At 46.3% G+C, this 25,318-nt stretch overlaps 1 protein-coding gene across 2 annotated transcripts in view; it reads left to right on the forward strand.

The window, feature by feature from the left end:
- The window catches only part of ADAM19 (ADAM metallopeptidase domain 19), a 100,813-nt gene that overhangs the window by 45,895 nt on the left and 29,600 nt on the right, over positions 1-25,318 (forward strand). For both annotated transcript variants that reach the window (XM_011966707.1, XM_011966706.1), the window contains exons 5-10: positions 1,269-1,345; positions 12,100-12,292; positions 13,276-13,341; positions 18,581-18,652; positions 22,717-22,883; positions 25,060-25,144. In XM_011966707.1, the coding sequence (XP_011822097.1) occupies positions 1,269-1,345; positions 12,100-12,292; positions 13,276-13,341; positions 18,581-18,652; positions 22,717-22,883; positions 25,060-25,144 (660 nt within the window). The remainder of the gene's footprint in view (positions 1-1,268; positions 1,346-12,099; positions 12,293-13,275; positions 13,342-18,580; positions 18,653-22,716; positions 22,884-25,059; positions 25,145-25,318) is intronic.

Raw genomic sequence — 25,318 nt, forward strand, 5'->3', positions numbered from 1 at the left:
TGGAGAGCAGCAGCAGACCTCATGGGCACAGGTGACAAATCAAGTATGATTCAGGTGTGGAGGGATTTGTGTAGAAGAGCATCTTGAGCTGTGGAAGAGTAGGCAGTGTTCATTTCCTAGGCCTATGGCAACAAAGCACTATAAACTTAAAGATTTAAAACAATAGAATTTTACTTTCTCACAGTCCTGGAGGCTAGAAGTCCAAACTCAGGGTATTGTCAGGGCCACACTCCCTCCAAACCTCTGGAGAGAGTCCTTCCAGGCTCTTCTAGCTTCTGGTGGCTTCTGGCCATCCTTGGTGTTCCTTGGCTTGCAACTTCATCACTCTAGTCTCTGTCTCCATCTTCATGGCCTTCTTCTCTTTCTCTGTGTGTGTCTCTCTGTGTCCTTTCCTCTTCTTAGAAGGACACAAATCATTGGATTTAGGACCTGCTCTAATTCAGCATGACACCCCCTCTTTTTTTTTTTTTTTTTTCCTTTTCCTTGAGACAAAATCTCACTCTGTCACTTAGGCTGGAGTGCAGTAGTGCAATCTCAGCTCACTGCAGCCTCCACCTCCTGGGCTTAAGCAATTCTCCTGCCTCAGCCTCCCAAGTAGCTGGGATTATAGGTGTGCACCACCACTCCTGGCTGATTTTTGTATTTTTAGTAGAGATGGGGTTTCACCATGTTGGCCAGGGTGGTCTGGAACTCCTGACCTCAAGTGATCCATCTGCCTCGGCCTCCCAAAGTGCTGGGATTACAGGTGTGAGCTACCACGCCTGGCCCAGCATGACATCACCTTAATTTAATTATATCTGCAAGACCCTATTTCCAAATAAAATCACATTCTGAGGGGGACATGAATTTTAGGGGGTTCTATTCAACTCATTGCAGGGGGTTGCAAAGATAACGTTGGTGGGGAGGCAGGCTCTTTCAGGAATCAGTGTTTTCTGTGTCCAACAGCGTGCCATGGAAAGAGCTCTGAACTAGGAAAATACTGGATTTCCCAAACAGCAGGGAGACCTTGGGCAAATCTCTTTGCTCCTTTGAGCCTCAGCCTTTCATCAGCTTCATGGAGATAATGACATGTGCCCTGCCCCGTCTCCAAGGATTATTATGGGAATCAAATGAAATTGTGTCTTGGAAAGCTCTTTGCAGGTTGTAAGGTGCTATAAAGTTGGGTAGGTATATAATAAGCCATGAGTCACCCATCACCATCCTGAGACATTAACGTTGCCGTGCTTATCAGTGTTCTTTAGCCTGACCACCTCCTTTCTCCTTGTTAGGATCACTGCTTTTACCACGGCTCAGTGAGGGAGACAGAGCTGTCCAGCGTCACGCTCAGCACCTGCCGGGGAATTAGGTAAGAGACCCTAAGGCTACAGGTGGCACCTAGCACTCTCCCCAGGAATGGAAGTTTCAAGACAGACAAGGCTAAGGCAAGGACCTTGGGAAGGAGTCCATTGAGAATGTGTGCAAGCCAGCCCAGAGAGGGGCTGAGCCTGGGAGGATGGGCAAGGGAAAGCCTAGGTAATCCACAAATCCATTGGGATTTAACTTTCCTGATGAAACTTGATGTTTTAAAATATAGGTTGTGTTATTATTTAGGTATGGTGAAGCCAAAAAATCAGGAGATGACTGCCATTGAAAAGATGGTTATACTCACAGAAAAAGGAGGGGCCCAGCTGTGCCATGGGGGTGGCCTGGGGAGGCACTGGGGTTGGTCAGCAGGCCAAGGGAGCCTGGAGAAATGTCAGCAGAAGCCCTTCTTGTGGTTTCTGCAGGAAGGAATGGGAGAGGCAGAGTAAGCAGGTTTAGGATTGGCTAGTTTGCATCATTTCAGCAGGCTCTGGGGTTTATGGGCTCTCTGTCCTTAGTTGTCCTATACCTGGTTCTGGGGTGATTAGGGAAGGGGGATAGTGGCCCAGAGGTTGACAGCCCCATAAAATAGATGGCTAGGGTATGGGTTCTGGATTGATTGGCTTGCATTTGAAAGGCAAGGTAGCTGGGAAATTGTTGACCATCTCTAGGAGTTGGCTAACCTTGGAAGGGGCAGTCCCTCTATGGTCAGCAAGACCCAGATGTCAAAGAAACAGAAGATAAAAAAGAAGACACATGGTTAATATGCTCGCAATGGATGAGTTTGAGCATTTGGTTCCACACCTCCTCAGTTCTTCTTTGGGAGTACTTGGAGGTGGTGAAATAGGAAATGGACGGTTAATGAACAGAGAGTAGGAAGAGAAAGGAGAGGCAAGAATAATTTTCAAGAGAGAAAATCAATTGAAAAGTTCCCACCAGAATGTGCTTTTGAGAGTGACCCTTCCTTCTCTGAGTGAGACTACCTGGCTTTGAGCTGGTAGCAGTTTACCAGCTGGGTGACCTTGGGTCTCAATGGTCTCATTTGTAAAATGTGGATAAAAAGAATATATGCCTGTGGTTGTGAGGATTCAGCTTGCGAATAGCCATCTTACCTAGGAACTTGCAGCGGCACACTGCCAGCATGCGGTGACCTCCTAGGCCTTTGCTTCTCTAGGTGTGGTCCATGGATGGGTAGCGTCAACTTTACCTGGGAGTTTGTTCAAAATGTAGCTTCTCAGGTTCCACGCAGACCTACTGGATTTTAATCTGCATTTTACCAAGATTCCCATGTGATTTGTGTGCACATTATAGTCTGTACCTGAGAAGGTGTGTTCCTTGAGAATATGCAGTATATCTCACATATCTATTTCTCTCCACCAGCCTGCCCTAATGCCTTGCATGCAGTAGAATCTACGCATGTATGTTGACATGATAAGTCTTATTTATGTAGACCACTTTCAATCTCCTTCTCCTCCCCTTTTTTTTGAAGAAGGATGATGATCTAAAAAACCTGATATCTCCTTGTATATACTAATTGCCTGGGTTTTGCTTGCCTGTACTATGTGGTGCCTCTGTGCAGTGATAGACAGTGAGCTACAGTTTCCCAGAATACACAGGCTCAGTGAGAGACACTTCAGCCCAGTGTAAACTGGCTCTATGACAAAAAGGAAAAAGCCCTGATTTGTAGCATCTGCCAATATGCTGGCAAAGATAATCCCACCATGATCAATTTCAAGCTACCGATGTGATGTTATTGAAGGCAGAATTGGGAAGACATGCCTTGGATTGGCTCTTGTGAGCTGATAGGAGGTGGCTCCGTTGTGTGTTCTTCCTCTATTGACTGATTCATTCATTCAGTGATTGCCTTTTTCATTCACAAATTGAAATTGAGTGTCTTCCTGATGCCAGTGCCCTACACAGGTGGAGGGAAAACCAGCATTGTAATTTTGGAGCCCTCAGTTTCCTTGTCAATAAAGTGAACATCAATATTAGGCATGATAGAGATTATTGCTGTAATTATGGTACTTTTAAATGTAAAGGTTTCTCCTCATCTTACACTGGTGAAACGATGCTAAGACTTATGCAGGCTCCTATACAAATGGAAGGTTTCTGACACTGCAGGTCCCAAGTGTCTGTTTATAAATTGGGCCATGACTTTGTTTGAATGCTGCATGGTGAGTTGGCTGGAGGAAATTAGGCAGGAAATGGGCTTTGGATGGGAAGCAATAACAGAGTGGCCCCAAATCCCCTCTGTTTAAGTGACCTGGTTGAGCCAAGCTAACTGGCCTCACAGTGGTATTTACAAGCCCAGCCACCGCCACCTGCAGTCTGCAAGTAAACAAAGTTTGTCCCAAGAAGGAGGAAAAAGAACATGCAGGTGTGACCTGCTTCTGTCTGCCTCTTCCTCCATCCCCTCAGTCTGGAGCAGTGGGAACTTGGCTTGGCGTCTTGTAAATCATTCCAGCAGCAGTGCTGACAGGGAGGGGGATACCGGGTGAGAGGTCCATGTGTTTCTGTTTTGCATGCTTCCGTCTGGTGAGGTCCACCTGCCTTACTTTCCCAGTCTTCTCACTACACACGCCTTAAGAAACTAAGGCGTGGACTGTGGGTGGACTGATTTAAGAGCTGGAGACTCATGCCAGATGGTTCCATTTGGACCCTGGAGAAGGAGCAGCTGCAACAGCAGCAGTATTCAAACCCATGTCATCAAAACTCAAGGCGCCTCCCAAAGCTCATAAAGCACTGCTGCAGTGAAAAATCTCCATAGTGATTGTTGTTCTGTCCTGGAAACCAGATCCCGTGATTGGAGAAAATAGGTAGGATTTCTATCAAGTGAGATCTTCAAGCTGATGATACCAAGAGGAATTCAGCTGAGCTTCTAGATGGTTGCTAGGCCCCCTCTTCTCTCCAAAGCAGTTCTTTAGGTTACTTTAATTGAAGAAGTCATATATGATCTTAGTAAAAATAAATTCAAAAAGTACAAAAGAGTGTACAATGAAAGATACGTCTCTTTTTACCCCAGATTTCCACATTTCCCCCCCTTCTCAGAGACAGCCGTTGTTATTAGTTTCTTATATATCCTTTTAGGAATATTCCTTGTGAAAAAAGAACATAGATATGTAATTGATATGGTTTGGCTCTGTGTCCCCACCTAAATCTTATCTCGAATTGTAATCCCCATGTGTTGAGGGAGGGACCTGGTGGGAGGTGACTGAATCATGGGAACAGTTTCCCCGTGCTGTTCTGGTGATAGTGAGGGAGTTCTTACAAGATCTGATGGTTTAAAAGTGTCAGTTTCCGGCCGGGCGTGGTGGCTCACGCCTGTAATCCCAGCACTTTGGGAGGCCAAGGCGGACGGATCATGAGATCAGGAGATGGAGACCATCCTGGCTAACACGGTGAAACCCCGTCTCTACTAAAAATACAAAAAGTTAGCCAGGCGTGGTGGTGGGTGCCTGTAGACCCAGGTACTTGGGAGGCTAAGGCAGGAGAACCGTTTGAACCCGGGAGGGAGCTTGCAGTGCGCTGAGATTGCACCACTGCACTCCAGCCTGGGTGACAGAGCGAGACTGTCTCAAAAAAAAAAAAAGTGTCAGTTTCCCTTGTGCTCCCTCTCTCCTGCCATCTTGTGAAGAAGGTGCTCTCTTTCCCTTGGCCATCTGCCATGACTGTAAGGTTCCTGAGGCCTCCCCAGCCATGCAGAACTGTGAGTCAACTCAGCTTCTTTCCTTTATAAATTACCCAGTCTCGAGTAGTTCTTTATAGCAGTGTGAAAACAGAGTAATACAGGAGTATAATGTCTGTAATCTTATTTGGGCCCCTGGACCCTTTGAGAATTGATTGGAAGCTATAGTACTTATAAATGACACCAATAGGCTGGGCGCGGTGGCTCACGCCTTTCATTCCAACACTTTGGGAGGCCGAGGCGGGTGGATCACTTGAGGTCAGGAGTTTGAGACCAGCCTGGCCAACATGGCAAAACCCCATTTCCACTAAAAATATAAAAAATAGCCAGGTGTGGTAGTGCATGCCTGTAGACCCAGGTACTTGGGAGGCTAAGGCAGGAGAACCGTTTGAACCCGGGAGGCAGAGATTGCAGTGAGCTGAGATTGTACCACTGCACTCCAGCTTAGGCGGCAGAGCAAGACCCCTTCTCAAAAAAAAAAAAAAAAAAAAGACACCATTGAAAAGACGTGGCATCCCATCTCACTGGGGATGTCAAGTGTCATCCTCCCAAGCCTGTCTCAGATTAAGACATTCTCTAAATATCTACACTGGGTTAAGGTATCTCTGACTGAGCCTGTGTGTTCTGGGAAACTGTGTGTGTGTGTGTGTGTATGTAGTTCACTGTCAATAGCAGAGGTGTATCTGGTTGGTAAGTTGTTTACTTTTTTTAAAGAAATTTTTAACAATTATCATTATATAACTAATATGGGTTTAGTATTAAATGTTCAAATCATGCAGGAACGTGTAAGCTTTAAAAAATGAAAGTTGTTTATCTTGTCCTACCCTTCCAACCAATCCCGTTCTCCATCTGTTATTACTGTTGGAGGTATCCTTAATTACTGTTAGAGGTATCCTTAATTGAAACGCATAATTGTGTGTGTGTGTGTGTGTATATATATATATATGTAATATATGAACATATTTAATCCAAATGAGGTTACCTTATACATACAGTTTTGGGTTTTTTTTCCAACTTAGCATTATGTTTTAGGTATACATAGATCTATCTCATTCTTTTAATGATTGCATAATATCATTTGTACTAATGTCTGACAGATTTTCATTATATAGAAAGTCTTTCAGAGGCATACAGTAAATCATCCATCGTGGTCTATTTGATGGATCACCCTTATATTACAGCAGCCCTGCCTTCAAAAACATAGGGCTCACTCTCACTGTAATTATACCTTAACTGTGGTCCCTGGACTAGATTCTGTGAGAGAGGGAGAGAGGGAGAATATGAGATTGAAAATGAATGCAGGAGAATGTGTAGGAAAGTGCGCATGATGGCCTGGAATAAGCTCAAAATTTAAAGTCAAGGGATCCACGTTTAAGATCTAGCTCCATACTTCCTGGCTGTGTGGCTCTCTGTGTTTTCCTCTCCCCATTAATTTTTTTCCTTGTCTTTGCTCTGGCCAGGCTGGTCCCTCCACAGGCCCTACTCTATCCGAAAGGTGGGTAAGTCCTGGGAGTGGGGTGGTAGTCAGTGGGGGTGAGGTCAGGGACATACCCCAGAGTCATGAACCTGGACATTAGGAGAGCTGGGATTTGCCCCGGCTGTCACGTTAACTCACTAGGTGAGCTTGGGCAAGTTCTTTTTTGGGTGGGCTTTCCTCTGTTCTGTAAAACGAGAGCAGACCAGACCATTAAAAGCTTCCTTCTGTGTTGGAAGTCCTGGGATGCAGAGAGGTTGAGCATAGTCTCAGGGAGGTGGGAGCCTGGGGCAGAAGGAGGTGGCTCATATACACACAGCCAGCCCTGGACGAGAAGTGGCAAGTCCTTTCCACCTTTGAATTCCTTGCCTTCCTTCTGCAGAATGGATCATAAATGCCACATCCATGTCAGGCATTGCACAGACCAAGCCCTCAGAGGACAGTATTATTAAGTTGTGATGAATTTAGATTCTGGAGCCAGAGAGTTCCTGGTTTAAACCCTGCCAAGCTACTTAAGCTATCTAGTCTCAGTTTTCTGATCCGTAAAATGGGAATAACAATATTGACATCATTGGTGGATTTGCAATAGGTGAGGAGTGCAGGCTCCTTGACTTTGCTTTGATCATGCTGTTTCCCGTGCTGAGAACAGCTCCTGTCACACAGTGGGTTCTCAGTACAGATGTGTGGAATGGCTGTCGAATAAAACACTTTGCACTTTGCTTGACGTATAATACACAATCAATGACTGTTAGCTGTTCTTTTAAAATGCTGCTTTGGTTATTAGTGAACATTGCCTATTCAGTCCATTATCACAGCAACTCTGTGAGATGGGCCGTGTTATTACATCACTTACCACACAGCTAGGAGACAGCACAGCCAGAGTTTGAATCCAGGTGCTACATGGGGGCACCCCGTCCCTAAGATAGCACATGACCTACAAGCCTTCTCTTCTCTTTTTTGCAACCTTTGGAGTTCCCCATAACTCCTTTTGCATGGATATAATTTGCAGAGAAGGGGAGAGGAAAGAAGGGTAGCAGGGTAGTTACCTTTTAGGGCACCTCTGGGTAGAGGGATGTAGAACGTGTCCCCTTTGGTTTAGCTCTGAATGGACAAGTCCCCAGGAAGCAGTTCTTGGCCTACTTCCTTGAAGAATGCATTTGGTGAATCCTTCAGTTATGCAGGGGTTAGACATGAATTGCCTGTTGCCTGCCTGGCCTGGCCTGCCCGGGTTTTTCTGTACAATTTCATTTGTATCCATCTCTTAACAATGAGCAGTAGGATGGAGGACAGAATGGAGAATGGCATGTGAGGCTGGCCACCCAGCCTCCTGGGCCCCGGCTCATGCCTTCTGGCTGAGTTCTGCCTTTGCCAGCGCTAACATTCAGCAAATTAGCTCAAGCAAGGCTCCTAGAAAGATAAACAACTGGTGGTGTTTGGAAGGGGGCAGCTAAAGGAATTAGGGATGGGGGCGGGGAGGGGCCCTGGAGCCACATTCTCAGACATTCCCCCAGCAACAAAGCTGCAGGCCGCTGACAGTGCTGGGGCTTGTGCCAGCCTCTCCTCCATCCCCAGGCCGTCTGAGGGGATTGCAACCGTGACATGGGCACATTACCAGGAACAGCAGTTGGAGGAAGGGAGGGAAGTGGCCACAGAATCCTATTGCTGGAAGGACCTTCAGGGTCCTCCTGAGCCTGCGTTTCTCTCAAACTGTAATCTGCCCACTCCTTGAATCAGAATTACTAGGGTCCCGGTGAAAAGCAGGTGCCTGCTGCAGAGTGCGGTCTGCAGGCCAAAGTTCCTGAGTGTGACTGGGCAGGGAATTACTCATGGGCCTTGATAACAGTGCAGACACTCAGGCCTGCAGATCTGGGTTTTTTAGGTTGGGCCCTGTATGAGTCCATTTGTGTTGCTATAAAGGAATACATAAGGCTGGGTGCTTTATAAAGAAAAGAGTTTTATTTTGGCTCACAGTTCTGCGAGCCATACAGGAAGCATGGCGCCAGCATCTGCTTCTGGTGAGGGCCTCAGGCTGCTTCCACTCGTGGCAGAAGGAGACGGGGAGCCTGTGTGTGTGGAGATCAAGTGGTGAGACAGGAAGTGAGAGAGAGAGGGAGGAGGTGCCAGGCTCTTTTTAATAACCAGCTCTTGAGGAAACTGTCATGGGAATTTGCCGAGTAAAACTCTCTCATTACCACCAGGATGCACCAAGCCATTCATGAGGGATCCACCCCATGACCCTAACACCTCCTACCAGGCCCACCTCCAACACTGGGGCCACATTCTACCATGAGACTTGCTGGGGACAGGTAAACCATATCCACAGCAGACCTGGATACCCATGTTTTCAATACACGGTAGAATATTCTAGTAGATATCCCTGAGACCTCTGCTCCTAGAGATCTCTGACACTTAGGCTTGGAACTCACTGATGGAGGCAGAAAGCATAGAGGCTGAGGGGATGGGGTCCAAAGTCTGTGGACCTTAAATCTTTGACTCCAGATTACCTGGTCCCCATGTCTGGAGCCCACACCGCCCTTAGCCATGAGAGCTTGTTATTTAATGTCTCTGAGCCACAGTTTCTTCATCTAAAAAGTGGGACTCATGAGGGTGCCTCCTTATAATGATGATGTGGGAATGAAATAACATTTGTAAACACAGTGCCTGGCATCCAGTTAGCTCAATCAATGGTATCTGAAGGTGAAAAGTAGGCTGCACACCTCCTTTGTCTTTTCTCCTAGGAAACTGAGGTGAGGCCAATCACCCCTCAGAGGAGAGCTGCTGGCACCATCACTGGAGCCATCTGTAGGCTGGTGGTATCTTTCTGATTCACTCTACAGGGCTGTTTTTTTGTTGTTGTTGTTCCTTTTGGAGACAGAGTCTTGCTCTGTCGCCCAGGCTATAGTGCAGTGGTGCGATCTTAGCTCACTGCAACCTCTGCCTCCCAAGGTCAAGCAATTCTTCTGCCTCAGCCTCCCGAGTAGCTGGGATTACAGGTGCGCCCGCCAGCAAGCCTGGCTAATTTTTGTATTTTTAGTAGAGACAGGGTTTTACCATATTGCCCAGGCTGGTCTCCAACTCCTGAGCTCAAGGAATCTACCAGCCTTGGCCTCCCAAAGTGCTCCCAACCGCGCCCAGCCTCTACTGGACTATCGTGACTGAGGCAGTGGAAGGTCGGGGTAAAGTTGTGGGACTTGAAACTAGAATGCTTCCATTCAAATCCCGACTCCTTTAATACCTAGGTGATGGGCTGATCTGTGCAGCAAATCACATGGCACATGTTTACCTGTGTAACAAACCTGCCCACCCTGCACGTGTACCCTGGAACTTAAAATAACAGTTGATGAAACACGAACAAAAAACAAATCCCTACTCTTACTCTTACTATTTATGTGACTTTGGGTTAATTAACCTTGCTGAGCCTTTGTTTTCCCATTTGTACATTGGGGACAATATTTGTAAGGATCCTAGGAAGGTGGCGGGAATAATAAAATGCTCACTTAGCACAGTGCCAAGTCCGTAGCAAAGGCTCTATAATCTGCAGCCACTATGAGGATTCTTATTTATTGTGCACCACACTTTGGCTTGGTCTCTGTCCTGTTTAGCCCACAGGCTTGTTCAAGTGATGCCAGATCAATGGCGCCTTGTGACCCTCCACTGGAACTTTCCCCGATTCCTCTATGGAACTTTCCACTCACTGGGTGTAATCTTGGCAGCCACAACCTGGTGCACACAGAACCATCCGTTGGTGGTCAAGCCCTCTGTGTTCCCAAAGTGTGTAGCCATCAGGGGAAACTGAGGTGATGGGAGAGGCCTTGGTTGGCTGGGATGAAAAGATAACTTGGGAACAGGATGTGTGTAGCAGCTCTCTCCTCTGCCCTTTCCTGACTGGATTAGGGAGTGGATGCGACCCTTGCTCCTTGCCCCGCTCCCACCCCCAGATGTTCAGGGAGTACCTTACATGTCTGTCAGAGGGGGTGGTCGCGTATTGCTGCGTCAGCCTGGGTGAGGCAGCCAGGAAGTCATCAGGCTTCCTGGATCTGGAATGAGGTCAGCCAGGGATGGGATCCGGGAAAGGCTGCTGCCCATCACAGCCTGGCGCTGATTTTCCTGAGAGCGTCACAGGCTCTTCCCAAAGGGCAAAATCTGGGCGGGAATCCCAAGTGGCGGTTGTGGTGGAGGTCGAAGCTGAGATAAGCTAAGAGAGAGGTCCTGCCAATTTACAGTGGCAAAGACTGGGTTGGCGATGCTGTAGGTTCTGAGCTCTCTGGATGGATGAGAGCCTGCCTGAGGTTTTAGAGCATACAAAATGCTGCTAGAGTCTGTAGGGCTTATTCCTGGGCTTCCTCCTCCCCCTGAGCCTTGATTACATACCTTTACAATCGTGTTTATCTCATTGTATCAAGGATGACAAATGCCTGCTGCCTGGGCCTTCACTGATCATTAGCAATAGCAATAGATCATAAGTCATGGTCTTCTTTCTCGCTGAGGCTAGAAAAGCCCTCAAAAGCCTTGGTGATGCAACACTTGGAGCAGCTGCCTCCAGTCCAAGGGGTGATGAAACTTTTTGCTCTCTCTGTTATACATTAGAGTGACTTATTCCAATGTTTAGACTCAACGCTTCACAAGGGTAGGCACTTGGTGTGTCTTGTTCACTATTCCATCCTCAGCAACTAGCATGATAACCTGGCCCGGCAGGAGCTCAGTAAATGTTTGTGACTGTCCTCCAGATGACTGTGAGTTTCTTGAGGAAAAGGATTATGTCTAGATTATGTGTAGGACACAGTAAGGGCTCCATGAGTTTATTCTGAGTTCAATGCTAGTACCTATAATCAAGGGAGGAAAAAAAGTAGTCACTCATGCTTGGTGGTGGATGTCACTTCACCAAATAACTGCTGTGCTGACGTGGGGGCAGTTGGGACAGGTAGGCATGTCATCACTGATGCATCTAGCTGAAGTCTTTCCACTTAGTCATCCAGGAGTCTTGATAAGTTATAATTGCCGTTTTAGGGATGAGGAAACTGATGCTTGGAGAGATTTAAGATGCTTGTTGAAGAGCATGTGACAATTGAATGTTGGAGCTAAATCCAGAACTTGGGTCACCTCACTTGCAGGCCACTGTTCTTTCTCTGGCCACTGTACTGCTTCTTCTGAGTCTCTAAAGTTTTGACCCATGATTTGTCCTATGCCATGTTTTGGTTTGGGAGGCTTTTTGGAATCCTGGACCTACCATCCTTCATAAGTTTTAAGTGTCACAGGTACAGCCTTTTCAGAACTTTTTAAGATTTCCCAGTCCAGAGATTCTTAACCTGGAGCCTCACGATGAGCTTGGTGGTGATGGTTGGGTGGGGTGGGGTGGGTGGGGGAGGTCCAAGTGCCCTGAGCTCATGCACCACATTTTATGTATATGTACATTTCTCTAGAGAGGAAGTGTGAGCTTGCATCAGAGTCTCACAAAGGGGTACATGGCCCCATAATGAGGTTAAGAACCGATGATCAAAACCCACTATGTCATTTTGCATATGGAGAAACTGAGACCTACACAAGGGACTTTTTCAGAACCATAATCTTTGACCAGAGTTTCTATTTCTCCTCTCAACAGAGGACTGATTACGGTGAGCAGCAACGTCAGCTACGTCATCGAGCCCCTCCCTGACAGCGAGGGCCAACACCTTATTTACAGATCTGAACATCTCAAGCCACCCCCGGGAAACTGTGGGTTCGGGCACTCCAAGCTCAGCACCAGGGACTGGGCTCTTCAGTTTACACAACAGACCAAGAAGCGACCTCGCAGGGTGAGTTTTGAGGCTCAACCTGGGGACAGACTTGTCCCCTCTGAGGTTGCTTACTTTGAATCCAGGAGTATTTCTAAATTGAAGGGTGATGCCTAAGAAGAAGGAAATAGTGTTTTTCTTTTATTCTAAGTCATTGTTGAGTGTGAAATACCCTCATAATAGAATAACTGCTTTTGGGGAAAGCACCACTACCTTTAAAACACTCAGATGCTGACTTCAGAAAGCTTAAAAAGTGAAAAGAAGGCTGGGCGCCATGGCTCATGCCTATAATCCTAGCACTTTGGGAGGCTAAAGCAGGCAGATTGCTTGAGGCCAGGAGTTTGAGTCCAGCCTGGGTAACATGGCGAAACCCCATCTCTACTAAAAGTACAAGAATTAGCTGGGCGTGGTAGCTGGGTACCTGTAGTCCCAACTACTTGGGAGGCTGAGGCACGGGAATCACTTGAACCCGGGAGGCGGAGATAGCAGTGAGTCGAGATGGCGCCGCTGCGCTCCAGCCTGGGTGACAGAGCAAGACCCTGCCTCAAAAAAATAAAAATAAAAAAGTGGGAAACAAAAGTATGCCTTCCCTATTGGAGTAGACACTACACCCTATGCACACAGTCCTCATATTGATTCATACTGAAAACAACAGGGTGTTTTGAGGTTTTGAGGTTTCGAGGTTCTGTGGGAACGTGGTGGTTAGCACACTCCCTCTCGTACGCTGGCCTCTGTCCTGCCTGTGCTCACCAGCTCATCTCAGTATTTTCTAAGAATAAAGGACTGAATCCAGTGTCCCAGAGCAGCCTCCAGCAATAACCAAATGGCAGTGGAAGGTGTTATGTGAGTGACGGCCACCACAGCCAAGAACATCTCTAGTGCCCAATGACAAAATCATTACGGAGGTAGCTGCTGCTTCTCCAGCAGCTCTGTTTCTTAGCAGTTTTTTAAAAATGAGGCCAAGTCCACCATTTCTATAGCGCTGATCTGTTTCTCTTTCTTAGATGAAAAGGGAAGATTTAAACTCCATGAAGTATGTGGAGCTTTACCTCGTGGCTGATTATGCAGAGGTAAGGGGGAGGCAACGGGTTTGACAGAAAAACTGCTCTCTTGATAGCTTTCCATTCCAGGCTCCAGACTGTTTGGGGAAATGTTGTCATCTATGATTTTGACCTTAAGTCTGACCAAGGGCTGGGTGCAGCAGCTCACGCCTGTAATCCCAACACTTTGGGAGGCCAAGGCGGGTGGATCACCTGAGGTCAGGAGTTTGAGACCAGCCTGGCCGACATGGTGAAACCCCGTCTCTACTAAAAATACAAAATTAGCTGGGAATTGTGGTGCATGCCTGTAATCCCAGCTACATGAGAGGCTGAGACAGGAGAATTGCCTGCACCTGGGAGGCAGAGGTTGCAGTGAGCTGAGATCGTGTCACTGCACTCCAGCCTGAGCAACAAGAGCAAAACTTCATCTCAAAGAAAAAAAAAAATCTGACCAAAGGCTCTTTTTGCCATTTTAAACATGGCTGGGGGGAACTCCCCTCACTCCCCCGACCTTTTGCCCCCGCCTCCCCCCACACACAGCTAAGCCTCTCCTGGCTTGATACATCAATCACATAGAAAATCAAGACAGTTATCTGATTAACATTTCTTGAACTGGGTCTGAAGACCTTAAGGTTCTGGTGTTTATTCTTAGGAACCCATGAATTATCCATGGAAATTCTAAAGCTCTTTTTTGTTTGCAAAGATAATAAGTACATTCCTAGTCATCCGACTGAAAACTGTGTTCTTGCCCATGTGTGTGGGTCCATTTTTATAATCATGTCAAATGATGCCAAATGATGACCTCAAGCCATGGTCCCCAAAATGTGGTTCCCAGAGTGCCAGCGTCAGCAGCACCTGTGAACTTATATAAAATGCAAATTCTTGGGCCCTACCCCCGACCACCTGAATCCCAGACCATCAGGATGGGGTCTAGGAATCCATGTTTTAACAAGACCTCTGGGCGATTGGGTTGTACAGGCAAGTTTGAGAACTACTAACCTAAAGGCACAGCATTTCAGCCCTTAACACCATGTTCCTCAAATCAGACAGGTTCTAAGATTTGATGAACCCTCACCTGGCTCATCATATATTTCATTTATTCATCAATGATCTCTTGATTTTCTATTATGTGCTAAGCACCTGGACATATAGCTCTCAAGAAGACGTACCCTCCCCTGGCATCGCAGAGTTTGCAGTAACAGCACACAAACCTGTAGGTCCAAAGTGTGATAAGCACTAAGATGGACCATTAGGAGGGATGAGAGCGCAGATAATGAGGGATTCAACATGGTTTTGGGAATTAGGGAAAGCTTCTCTAACATTGAAGCAGACACTTAAAGAGTGAGTTTAGGCCCCTGAGCCCATATTTGCCTAAATTAGCCAGATGTTACCTCCAATTCTCACTGTGTTTAGCGTCTCCATCATATAAGTACTAAGCGCATCTTGTGTGCATTGGATGTCATTATGAGCTGAGCGCTCGCTGTGTTGGAGCAGGGCAGACACTGGCCTTGGTCTCTCCTGAGGTTTAGCTACCATCTCCCCAAAGAGCTCAGTCTAAGGCGCCTATATCTAGTCACATTTCCAAAGCACGTGTCCTGGCGGCAGGGCCTGGTAGTGTGGGGAGATCACTAGGCTGCAGGCCAGAAGGTCTTTGAGTGTTAGTCACTGGATGTTAGTTAGTGGCAGAAGGAGGTGGCCCTTGAAGCTGTCTTAAAAGACAAGGAGGAGTTAACTGGGCAGAGGAGTGGAGATGAAGGGCATTCCAGACCGAGGGAACATTGTGCTCTGCTTTGAAAAGCGTTTAGCTTTTTAATTGATGTTGATATTGGTTTTTCCAACAGCTGTGTGTGTGTGTGTGTGTGTGTGTGTGTGTGTGTGTGTGTTTTCTATGTTTTCTGTTTCCTCTCCAAAGACTCGTGTGTGTATAGGATGGGGGAATAGTGTGGGGAGCAAAATCCAAAGCTGGTTTAAAAGCCAGCTGAGGCTCCAAAGTCATGGGAGGAGAGAACTGACTCTGGCCTGCCCTGCACGACTGCCTGTCGTGGGAGGACTGGTGGAAGAAAACCGAGCTCCTCTGACTCTGGGACATTTTTCCATTTAAGCTTTGCATCTGTGATCATCTAATACAATGGTCATGAGTCATTTCTTTCAGCTACAGAATCCTTTGGTTAGATGGCAGTTCCTGGGAATCTCAATACTTAAGTATATAGAGCCCAACTGCTCTAGTTTAAAGGTGGGGTGTTTCTCCCCTTTGGCCTTGCACTGTTCTCAGAGGAATTCTGTGCAGGTTTTAAAACCCACTGGGTGTGAATCTCCAGCAGCTGGAGAAGTGGGCAGCATGGGGGGAGGCAGGGATTAGGCATCTTCTGTCTCCTGACCTCCAGGGTCACAGCACACCCCCAGAGAAAAAGTGTCTGCTCAACGTGCCTCGAGGACTCTGGTGTCACCTACAGCCATCTTTCTCTTACAAACGAGAGCATCTCAGCAACAGCCCTGGGTTCCCAGCAGGGCTGTGATTCATGCAGCCGTGGCGGATAAAGGAATGTGCTCATTTCTCAGAGCCCTGGGCACCCCTCCGCTGAAGGCTTTGAATGATTCATTTGAGGGACTGGGGTGGGGGTGTAACAGGCCAGGCTGGGTTCACAGGCTCACGAATCATCCCCTCTCCACCTGTCTCCATCCTCTGCAGACAGAAATATATTCTTGACAATTAATTAATCAATCTGAGAGGATGGGATGGCAGGAAAGGGGAGGGCTGCTTTACCATGATTTATAACCTCCTGCCGAGACAGGACAGCCTTCACCTTGCGACTCTGAATGCAGAGGAGGAAGTGGAGACACAGATAGGCAGAGCAAGACGCTGCTGCTGCCTAGAGAGAGAGCTGTCAGCAGTAAAAATGAGCAGGCAGCTCCTCACTCCCTGGTCCTCGGTGGGAGCTTCTAGTTTATTCATTCCCCAGGTGGAACGGAATCCAGGGCAGAATAAAGAGTAAGGTGGACTGTTGTAGGGGTAGACAGGATAGCTGTAAACACAGGCCTGTAGAGGACTTCCATGATGCTGGTACAGTGCCAAGTGGCTGGGAAAGGATGGTGCTGCATGTGGTACCTGCTGTGTCACCCTAGAAAATGTAAGCTTGAGACAGTCCTTTCTTTAGATCAGGGGTCTGTAAACTATACCCCATGGTCACATCCAGCCTTGTCTGTGTGTTTGGAAACAAAGTTTTACTGGAACACAGCCAGGCCCGTTGGTTTCTGTATCATCCAGGCCTGCTTCCGAGCCACCGCTGCACAGTTGAAGAGTTGTAGCAGAGACTATATGGCCACAAAGCCTAATCTGACCTTTGCAGAAAAGGTTTGCCGACTCCTGCTTCAGACTACTCTGGACAACAGAATTCACTCCTTAAATTATGGTGGTCTCATTAGGCAGTTCTTTGAAGAGAAGAAGGTTAATATTTTTTTGAAAGATAACGAAATCTGACCCTGATGTTCTAATAAATATTACCAAATGAATGGAAATGCTGCAATGCTATCTGTGCTGAGAGACCAATTTAGAAACAGGAGACCTCTAGAATGAGAAACTCCTGGATTAACACCTTGGAAAGGTCTAAGTTACAGTGTCTCACTGAATCTCACTCTAGAAAGCGGTGGTGACAGATTCTCTTCTGGTGAGTGGCAGTTTTAAGGAAGCCTGAGAATGTCCACAAGCTGTGCTGAAAGGGAAATGGTGGATTTCTTCCCTGTGTCAGGGCTGGGACACACCTCTGGCCGAACAAATATCCCAGGGTGTTTTACTTGGCTGTTCTTGTTGTTTCTTGCTTAGATACTCTTGCAGGATAGAGTGGAGGAAGGACGTGAAGGTTCAGAATTGAAGTAACATGTACAGTGGGTACCCAAGATAAATTAGAGAGGACCCAGATTCTGTGTAACAATGGCAGTATATAGGACATGCCCATCATTTTCAAATTTAATTTGCAGTTGTAGCAGGTTTTCTCTTTATACCGTGAAGCTTTCCTTCATCGCAGCTCAGAGAGATCTGTTTTTTTGAGGCAGGAATGGTAAATAGAAGGTATTCACACTGAAATGCCCTCTTTCTGGTACCCATGGCAGATATTTCTAATGGAACACAGCTTTCTTTCCTATGCTTGGTTAGAAATGTCTGCGGCCAGGCATGGTGGCTCACGCCTGTAATCCTAGCACTTTGGGAGGCCGAGGCAGATGGATCACTTGAGGTCAGGAGTTTGAGACCAGCCTGACCAACATGGTGAAACCCCATCACTACTAAAAATACAAAAATTAGCCGGGCTTGGTGGTGAGCACCTGTAATCCCAGCTACTCAGGAGGCTGAGGCAGGAGAATCGCTTGAACCTGGGAGGCAGAGCTTGTGAGCCAAGATTGCACCACTGCACACCAGCCTGGGCGACAAAGCAAGACTCAGTCTCAAAAAAGAAAAAAAAAGAAATGTCTGATTGAATCGATGCAGTCTCAGAATTCTCCTCACTGTAGAAGGCATTGCCAGTGGATCTGAGTGGTGTGCAAGATGAAGCCTATTTGCCAGTGTCTTATGATCCTCCTCGTTAGCACTCATGCCATTCACGTGGCCTCCTACTGTGGTTTTTCTGTGCACGTTTTCCAGGCAGGTTTTCTCAGACCATTTCAGTTGTATACTCCTTAAGTACAGGATCTGTCACTCAGGATCTGCCACAGTTATTTCTGGCCCTTTCTGTTTTAATTGAAGCTCCTCTAGGCTAGGACCAAGATCTCACACTTCTCTGGGTCCTACATAGTGCTAAGCGCAATGCCTTGCCCATAGCAGGCATTCAGCAACAATTCGATCATTGTTGATTGACCACATGTAGGGAAGCCTCGTGAGATCTGTGCGATGGTGGCTTCATGTTGCGGTGATGACCGAGGTGAGGATTGGATCAGTCCTCCTAAGCCCCAGTGGGAGTTTGTCAGAGGCCTTGTAGTTTGAAAGGCAGGAGAATAAGATGTGCTTCAAGGGTTAGAGGAAGGCAGTTCAACTCCATGCATAATTATTACATGCCTACTGTGTGTGCTGCACTGAGCTAGTAGCTGTGGATACAAAGATAGATGTGACAGGTACTGCCCTCCATAAGCTCTTACTGTGGTGGGGAAGACAATTGCATAAAAATGACGGCTCATAGAAGACAGAAGAAAATAAGAGCAAATTCAAAGACAAGTAATGGGGCGCAGGAAGCATCCTGCAAGAGGTTCTGGGATCTCACATGGCTCTGCTTGTCCCATTTAGTTTCAGAAGAATCGACGAGACCAGGACGCCACCAAACACAAGCTCATAGAGATCGCCAACTATGTTGATAAGGTGAGACCAGGTGTGTACTTTGTGGGAAAGGTGCCAGGTGCCAGCACTTCCAAGGGCACTGGAGCTGCCTTCTACTGGATTGGCTGCCCCAGCCATCTTCTGAAAGGGAATGAGCAATGCCATAGAGGCCCAGGGCGGTCATGACAGAGCCCTGAACTACATACCCTTAGGCAAGTAACTCGTTTTCTTTGAGTCACATTTTTTTCTCTTTTTTTTTTGTTATTTTTATTTTTCTGGTGGAATCTTAAAAAATGAAATCTTATGCCAATGTCTAGTATAAAAGTTGAATGAAAACAGAGAGCAGGGAGCAGGGGTGAGGACCCAGAACACTGTCCTGCTGACCCCTTCCTCTTACCCCTGCAGTGGATCCCAAGCAGCTTGGGCATGGAAGAGCCCAGTTTAAGAATCCTTTAAGGTTCTTTAAGGTTCCTCCAGATACAAAGCCCAGGGATTCTCTGACTTAGGAGGGAACTGAGGTGGGTCAGGGTGGGAAAGACACACAGCCTTGAGAAGTGGGCTGTTTGAGAAGTGGGCTGTTTGAGAAGTGGGTTGTCTGAGAAGTGGGTTGTCTGAGAAGTGGGCTGTTTGAGAAGTGGGCTGTTTGAGAAGTGGGCTGTTTGAGAAGTGGGCTGTCTGAGAAGTGGGCTGTTTGAGAAGTGGGTTGTCTGAGAAGTGGGCTGTTTGAGAAGTGGGTTGCTTGAGAAGTGGGTTGTATGAGAAGTGAGTTGCTTGGGGCTAATCTGTAAAGTCTCCATGTGTAAAACTATCCTGAAATTATGTCTTGCCTCTTAGGAAGGATGTGCAAATGGTTAACTTTCCTAGGTCAGGACCTTTTACAAGATGCTCTTGGGAAATACCTACATTTTTGAATTTTACTAGAATAGGCTGGTCTGGGACTTGGAAATACATTGTGTATAAGAAAGAGGATATTTGTTATAGTACAAAATGCAGAATAGGTAACCTAGAACGACAGTAGCCTCTTGGTAGGCTAGAAGTATATAGTTTTTAAAAGTAGGTTTTAATGTGTTTGAGATCACAGGTCTCTTTGAGAATCTGGTAACGATTATTGCACAATTTTAGAATACTCATAACATTGATGAAGCTTAACCTTGGGCCTGCTAGGGATTCATGAATTCCAGGCCTAAAAGGAAAATCATTTTTTCCTGAACACTAGAGAATATAGGAGATTACTTAAAATATTTTTTAGGGACCAATAGGCAAATATATTAGCGTACTGAAGTCATGTGATGGCAGTTTCCATGCCCATGGTTTTTTTTTTCTGCCCTAGATGGCTCTGGAAACACAGGTCAGTGGTCAGTGACAGGTGAAAGTCAAACACTGGTATTTCCTGGAAGGACAGACTCTAGGGACACAGTCCAGTCCTCTCTCTAGCTCCTGACTCACTCAAGAATAACATTTAAATAATCCTACAACCCAAACACTCAACATCTGGGAAAACATGGGAAGCTTGTTTCCCTGGGGAGAATATGGGAGGGTGACTCTGCTTTCACCCATGTGACATCCATTGTTTGGGGACCTGGCAGGTGGGGACTTGGCTGGGTATCCCCTCTGTGGGGTAGGTGATGGAGCCAAGGGTGCTGGTGACAAGTGAAGGGAGAAGAGAGGCACCAGCAAGCCCCAGTCCTTACTGAAAGCCCTAAGCCTGGGTGGCCCATGCATCCTGTCTTGGCTCTCTCCTCGCGGCTGCTGTTAGTCACTCCTGGCTGGTGAGGGAAGCCACGCCCACTTCTCTGGAGCTTGCTGACCCAGCTACTTGAACTGAACTATTGTTGAACTAAAACTGGAATGAATTGCACTCCTGTGCTGAATCATGAACCCAATCCAAAATGTTTTTCTGTAACTGTGAAAAAAAGCCAAGTTTACTTCCTTCAAAAGCTCCCTAGGAAAGCAAATTCAAATTGGAATCTGAACCTTTTATTTTCTGTTAACGACTGAACTGGCACAAAACAGAAAAATCAAAATTTCCGTTGAAATAAACTGATATTTCACTGAATCTTGAGCCCATCTTGACCAGCGTTTCTTGGAGCAAGTGGCTTATCTGGATGTGTGGATACTGCAGCACGGAGGCAGTAAAGGGTCACACATAGGCTCTGAGGTTGTTATTTAGGACTTCATCCTGCCTCCACTATCTTCTTGCTGAGACTTTGGGCAAGTTCCTTAACTTCTCTAAGCCTCAGTGCCTAGTACATAAAAAGAGATGGAAAAATGTTGGTGCTGTGATTATTCTTTTTAGCTGGAGCAGTACCTACCAATTTTGGATTAAGATGGTATCTTCTGCTCATACGAACTCTCCATACATGGGGCTTTTTATTAAGTCACGGGCTCAGTATTTGTGGGGTGGACCCATCAAAAAACCTGTTGTACTCACACCTTCCAGTGGTTTAGTTTTAAAGAAAACCCTCCTCCTGCTTATATTTGTATGAGATGAAAGATGCCAGGCCATAAAGGCTAGATGCAGCTCTAGCCTCGGGGAGGTTGAGTCAGATCTTGCGTATAGAATTTCAGGATCTCGGGTTTGTTGAAGATTACCAACAATCTTTGTAGTCTATTGCTTGCAACTTGCTTATTCCATCCTTGACAAAACCTGAGACTATCCAGGGATGGGGAAGAAAATTTGAAGAATAAGCATATCTATGCACTTTTATGTCGTTGATACTCATTTACTTCCAAAATGAGTGGGAGACAGTTTATAATAAAATATCCATATATTAATATAATTTGGTATATCCATACAAAAGAATATTATTCAGCAATAAAGAGAAATCACAAATGATACAGTCTACCACATGGATACATCTCAAAAACATTATGGTAAGTGAGAGAAGCCAGACACACAAAACCACATATTGTAAAACAAATGTCCAGAAAAGGCAGAATAAAAACAAAGTAGATGCATGGTTGCCTGGGACTGAGGGTGAGAATGGGAAATGACTGTAAATAGACATGAGGGATTTTACTGATGTGATGAAAATATTCTAAAACTGGATGATGGTGATGGCTTTATTTTATTTTTATTTTTTTTGAGATGGAGTTTCACTCTTGTTGCCCAGGCTGGAGTGCAGTGGCACAATCTTGGTTTACCGCAACCTCCACCTTCCGGGTGCAAGCGATTCTCTTGCTTCAGCCTCCTGAGTAGCTGGGATTACAGGCATGCGCCACCACACCCAGCTAATTTTGTATTTTAGTAGAGACGGGGTTTCTCCATGTTGGTCAGGTTGGTCTCAAACTCCTGACCTCAGGTGATCTGCCCGCCTCAGCCTCCCAAATTGCTGGGATTACAGGTATAAGCCACCACGCTTGGCTGGTGATGGCTTTAAAACTTGGTAAATTTACCAAAAACGTATTGGGCTGTACACCTAAAATAGGTGGGTATTATGGTATGCAAATTATACCTCAATGAAACGGTTTTAAAAAATCCATATACAAGAGGACTTTTGAGATACCCATAAGAAAGATAAGGCCCATGCAAGAAATTGGGAGAAAAAATGGTACCAGACAACCTGGCCAAGGGCACTGATTACAGAAGACAGCAAAGCTCAACTCTGAGCTATCTCATGACCAGCTTTGTTTGAAAGCCTTCTTCCTATTTTAAAATGAAATGTATGTTTCTGTCTCTTTTACCTGTTGACCTAAGCCCTACTTGAAAATCATGCAGAACAACGCTAACCCTTTTTCCACATGATAGACCTGTTCATATCTGAAAGCAATTTTATCTCTTATCTCAGTCATCTCTAAGCAAAGTCACCGCAGTTCTGCCACCAGAATGTCCTGCTCTCTCTCAGGACCTCATTTTCCCTTTCTAAAAAATGTCAATAACACCAGTTGCCTCCTTCCCTTGGAGCCATGGGCAGAAGAGAAATCTGATATCTGTGCTCTGAGTTCTTAGGTTGAGAAGGGGCTTTTTTTTTTTTAAATTTATTTTTATTTTTATTTTTCAGTTTTAGTTTTTTTCTTTCTAATCTCAAGCTCCAGCAGAATGAAAGGAAGGGGCTTTTAAATCCCAGGTGGTTTGAGACGTACCGTGTTTTTCTGTGTCCTTTCAGTTTTACCGATCCTTGAACATCCGGATTGCTCTCGTGGGCTTGGAAGTGTGGACTCACGGGAACATGTGTGAAGTTTCAGAGAATCCATACTCTACCCTCTGGTCCTTTCTCAGTTGGAGGCGCAAGCTGCTTGCCCAGAAGTACCATGACAACGCCCAATTAATCACGTAAATAGCCTTTTTCCATATGTTGTGTTGTCCTTGGCTGCAAAGCCTCTGCCCACCGTGCACATGCTCAGAGTTTGCCCCATGGTGAGTGTTGGTTGTACAAGGCCATTCTGACTCCCTGGTCCAGAGAATCAGGCATTTCCTAAACATGCGCTCTGTACCCAGCATACCCCAGAAAATGTTTAAAAGCCTGAGTCACATTAGTCCTAAGACGTGTTTACAGTCTAATGGGAAAATTAGACTTACCCATATTCCATTGAGCATCTGAAATAATTGCGTATATATTTGGGAAGGGACTGACTGTTGGTCAGGTCTTAGACTTTCTAAGAGGCTCATCTCAATCTTCCTGGCACTTTGTTCTAATACATGAGCTGATCTCCCAACACAGGCACAGGAGAGGGGGCTCCTTGTGTTGTCCTTCACTTGGTTCCCAAGGGGCACAGGGCCGAGTGCCTGAGAGAGTTGAAGTGTGAGACAGTGCAGGAACTGAGGGTTTGGCTGGAGGGAGACATTGAGGAGGGACTGTGCTAGATTTTCATCAGCCCCAGAGAGACAGTGATGGGGGTCGCATGTGACTGTGCCCCAGGGTGATTATTTGGTATTTATTCGTGTTGACTTCTGAAGTTATTTTGAGGCAGTTACAACAAAAGGCATATAGATAATAAAACCATTTGTCTTCTTCTTCTTCTTCTTTTTTTTGAGAGAGAGTTTCCCTCTGTTGCCCAGGCTGGAGTGCAGTAGCACCATCTCGGCTCATTGCAACCTCTGCCTCCCGGGCTCAAGCAATTCTAGTGCCTCAGCCTCCCAAGTAGCTGGGATTGGAGGCATGCACCACCAAACCCGGCCAATTTTTTTATTTTTAATAGAGACAGGATTTCACCATGTTGGCCAAGCTGGTCTTGAACTCCTGGCCTCAAGTGATCCGCCCGCCTCGGCCTCCCAAAGTGCTGGGATTATAGGCGTGAGTCACACATGCCTGGCCTTAAAACCATTTTTCTTCTGTTCTCTAAATATAGCTGAGCCAATAATCATTTAAACCTTGGCTTATCCTTTTAAAGAAACTGGGAAAAATGACTGTCCCAAAACCTGGGCTGTGAACAGTTACTTCATGACAATACATTTGCCTAGGAAGAGTCTTTGGTTATTAGAACTTTTGGCCTGAACTTTGGAACATTTAGAAAATAACTAGTAGGACTTTATATCAATTTGCATAGATTTTGCATATTTCTTTGCAGATTGTTTCTCTGAAGATAAGTCTGCCTGAAATTCAGCAAACATTTATTATATACCCACTATGTGTGACATTCTGTGCCAGGTTCTACTGATCCCAAAATAGTTAAGATAGTCTTGCTGTCAAAGATATCATGGTCTAGATAAGAAGACAAACACGGAGATAAGTACCACATAATGAATTTCACATAGATTCTTTAAATATATTACATGTTTGTGGCATGCACAGAAACACTGGTAGTTTTTTTTTTTCTTCTCCCCTACCCTGGATGTATGTAACTGAAAGAAGGATGTATTCAACTGGGGAAAATGCAGCTTGCTGCTGGCAGATGAGGATCCCATTGCAAAACAAAGGCAGAAACAGCTCATTCTTGCATCCAGCTGCACTTTGTGAGGTTCCTGATGGGACACAGCTGTTTCCTTGGCCCCTGAGTATGTGGGAATGAAGCATCATCAGCCCCACAGCTGCTGCCCCCATGCCCCCACCCCTGCCCCGGGGACTCACACCACAGAGCCAGGGATAAGGCATTGGATCCCGGCAGCTGGTGGAAGTGGGCATGATTCACTTCAGCATCAGAATCTGTGCCACCCTTCCATCAACCTCTCCCTCTGACCTTTTCCTGTGCAGCAGGAATGCGATGCAGCTTTGCAAACCCTGCCCATTTCCTTCCAAAGAATCGGTTATGGGTATGTTGTGGGGGATAAACGACCTTTCTCTCTCTCTTTGTGTTTCTCTGGAGTCATGAGGGAGTAGGTGAGAGGAAGTGAGAGGTGTGGTGAACTGGAAGTTGTCCAGTTGGCCTGATTACAACAGCCTCTACCCTTGGGGATGACCTGGGAAAGTCAGCAGGGCCAAGGAACCCCGGGATGGCCACATACTCCCGGGCACATTGGAACAGCCCTCTCAGTCCCCTCCCAGGTCACCCTCTCTCCTTGCCTCCTGCAGGGGCATGTCCTTCCACGGCACCACCATCGGCCTGGCCCCCCTCATGGCCATGTGCTCTGTGTACCAGTCTGGAGGAGTCAACATGGTGAGTCTCAGCCCATGTGTGTGTGCGGCAGAAGGCGCTGAACTGCCTTACAAGACCAGAGGTCATCTTTTGAAAAAAAAGTTGATATTTATTATTGTAGCAGAAAAAGCTTTGATATCAGGAAGGGCAGTTGTTTAAAATGAAGTCATTAAGTTCTAAGAGATGGAGGTACCC

This window comes from Mandrillus leucophaeus, unplaced genomic scaffold, assembly GCF_000951045.1.
Source record: "Mandrillus leucophaeus isolate KB7577 unplaced genomic scaffold, Mleu.le_1.0 Scaffold77, whole genome shotgun sequence".
In the NCBI taxonomy this organism is placed as follows: Eukaryota; Metazoa; Chordata; class Mammalia; order Primates; family Cercopithecidae; genus Mandrillus; species Mandrillus leucophaeus.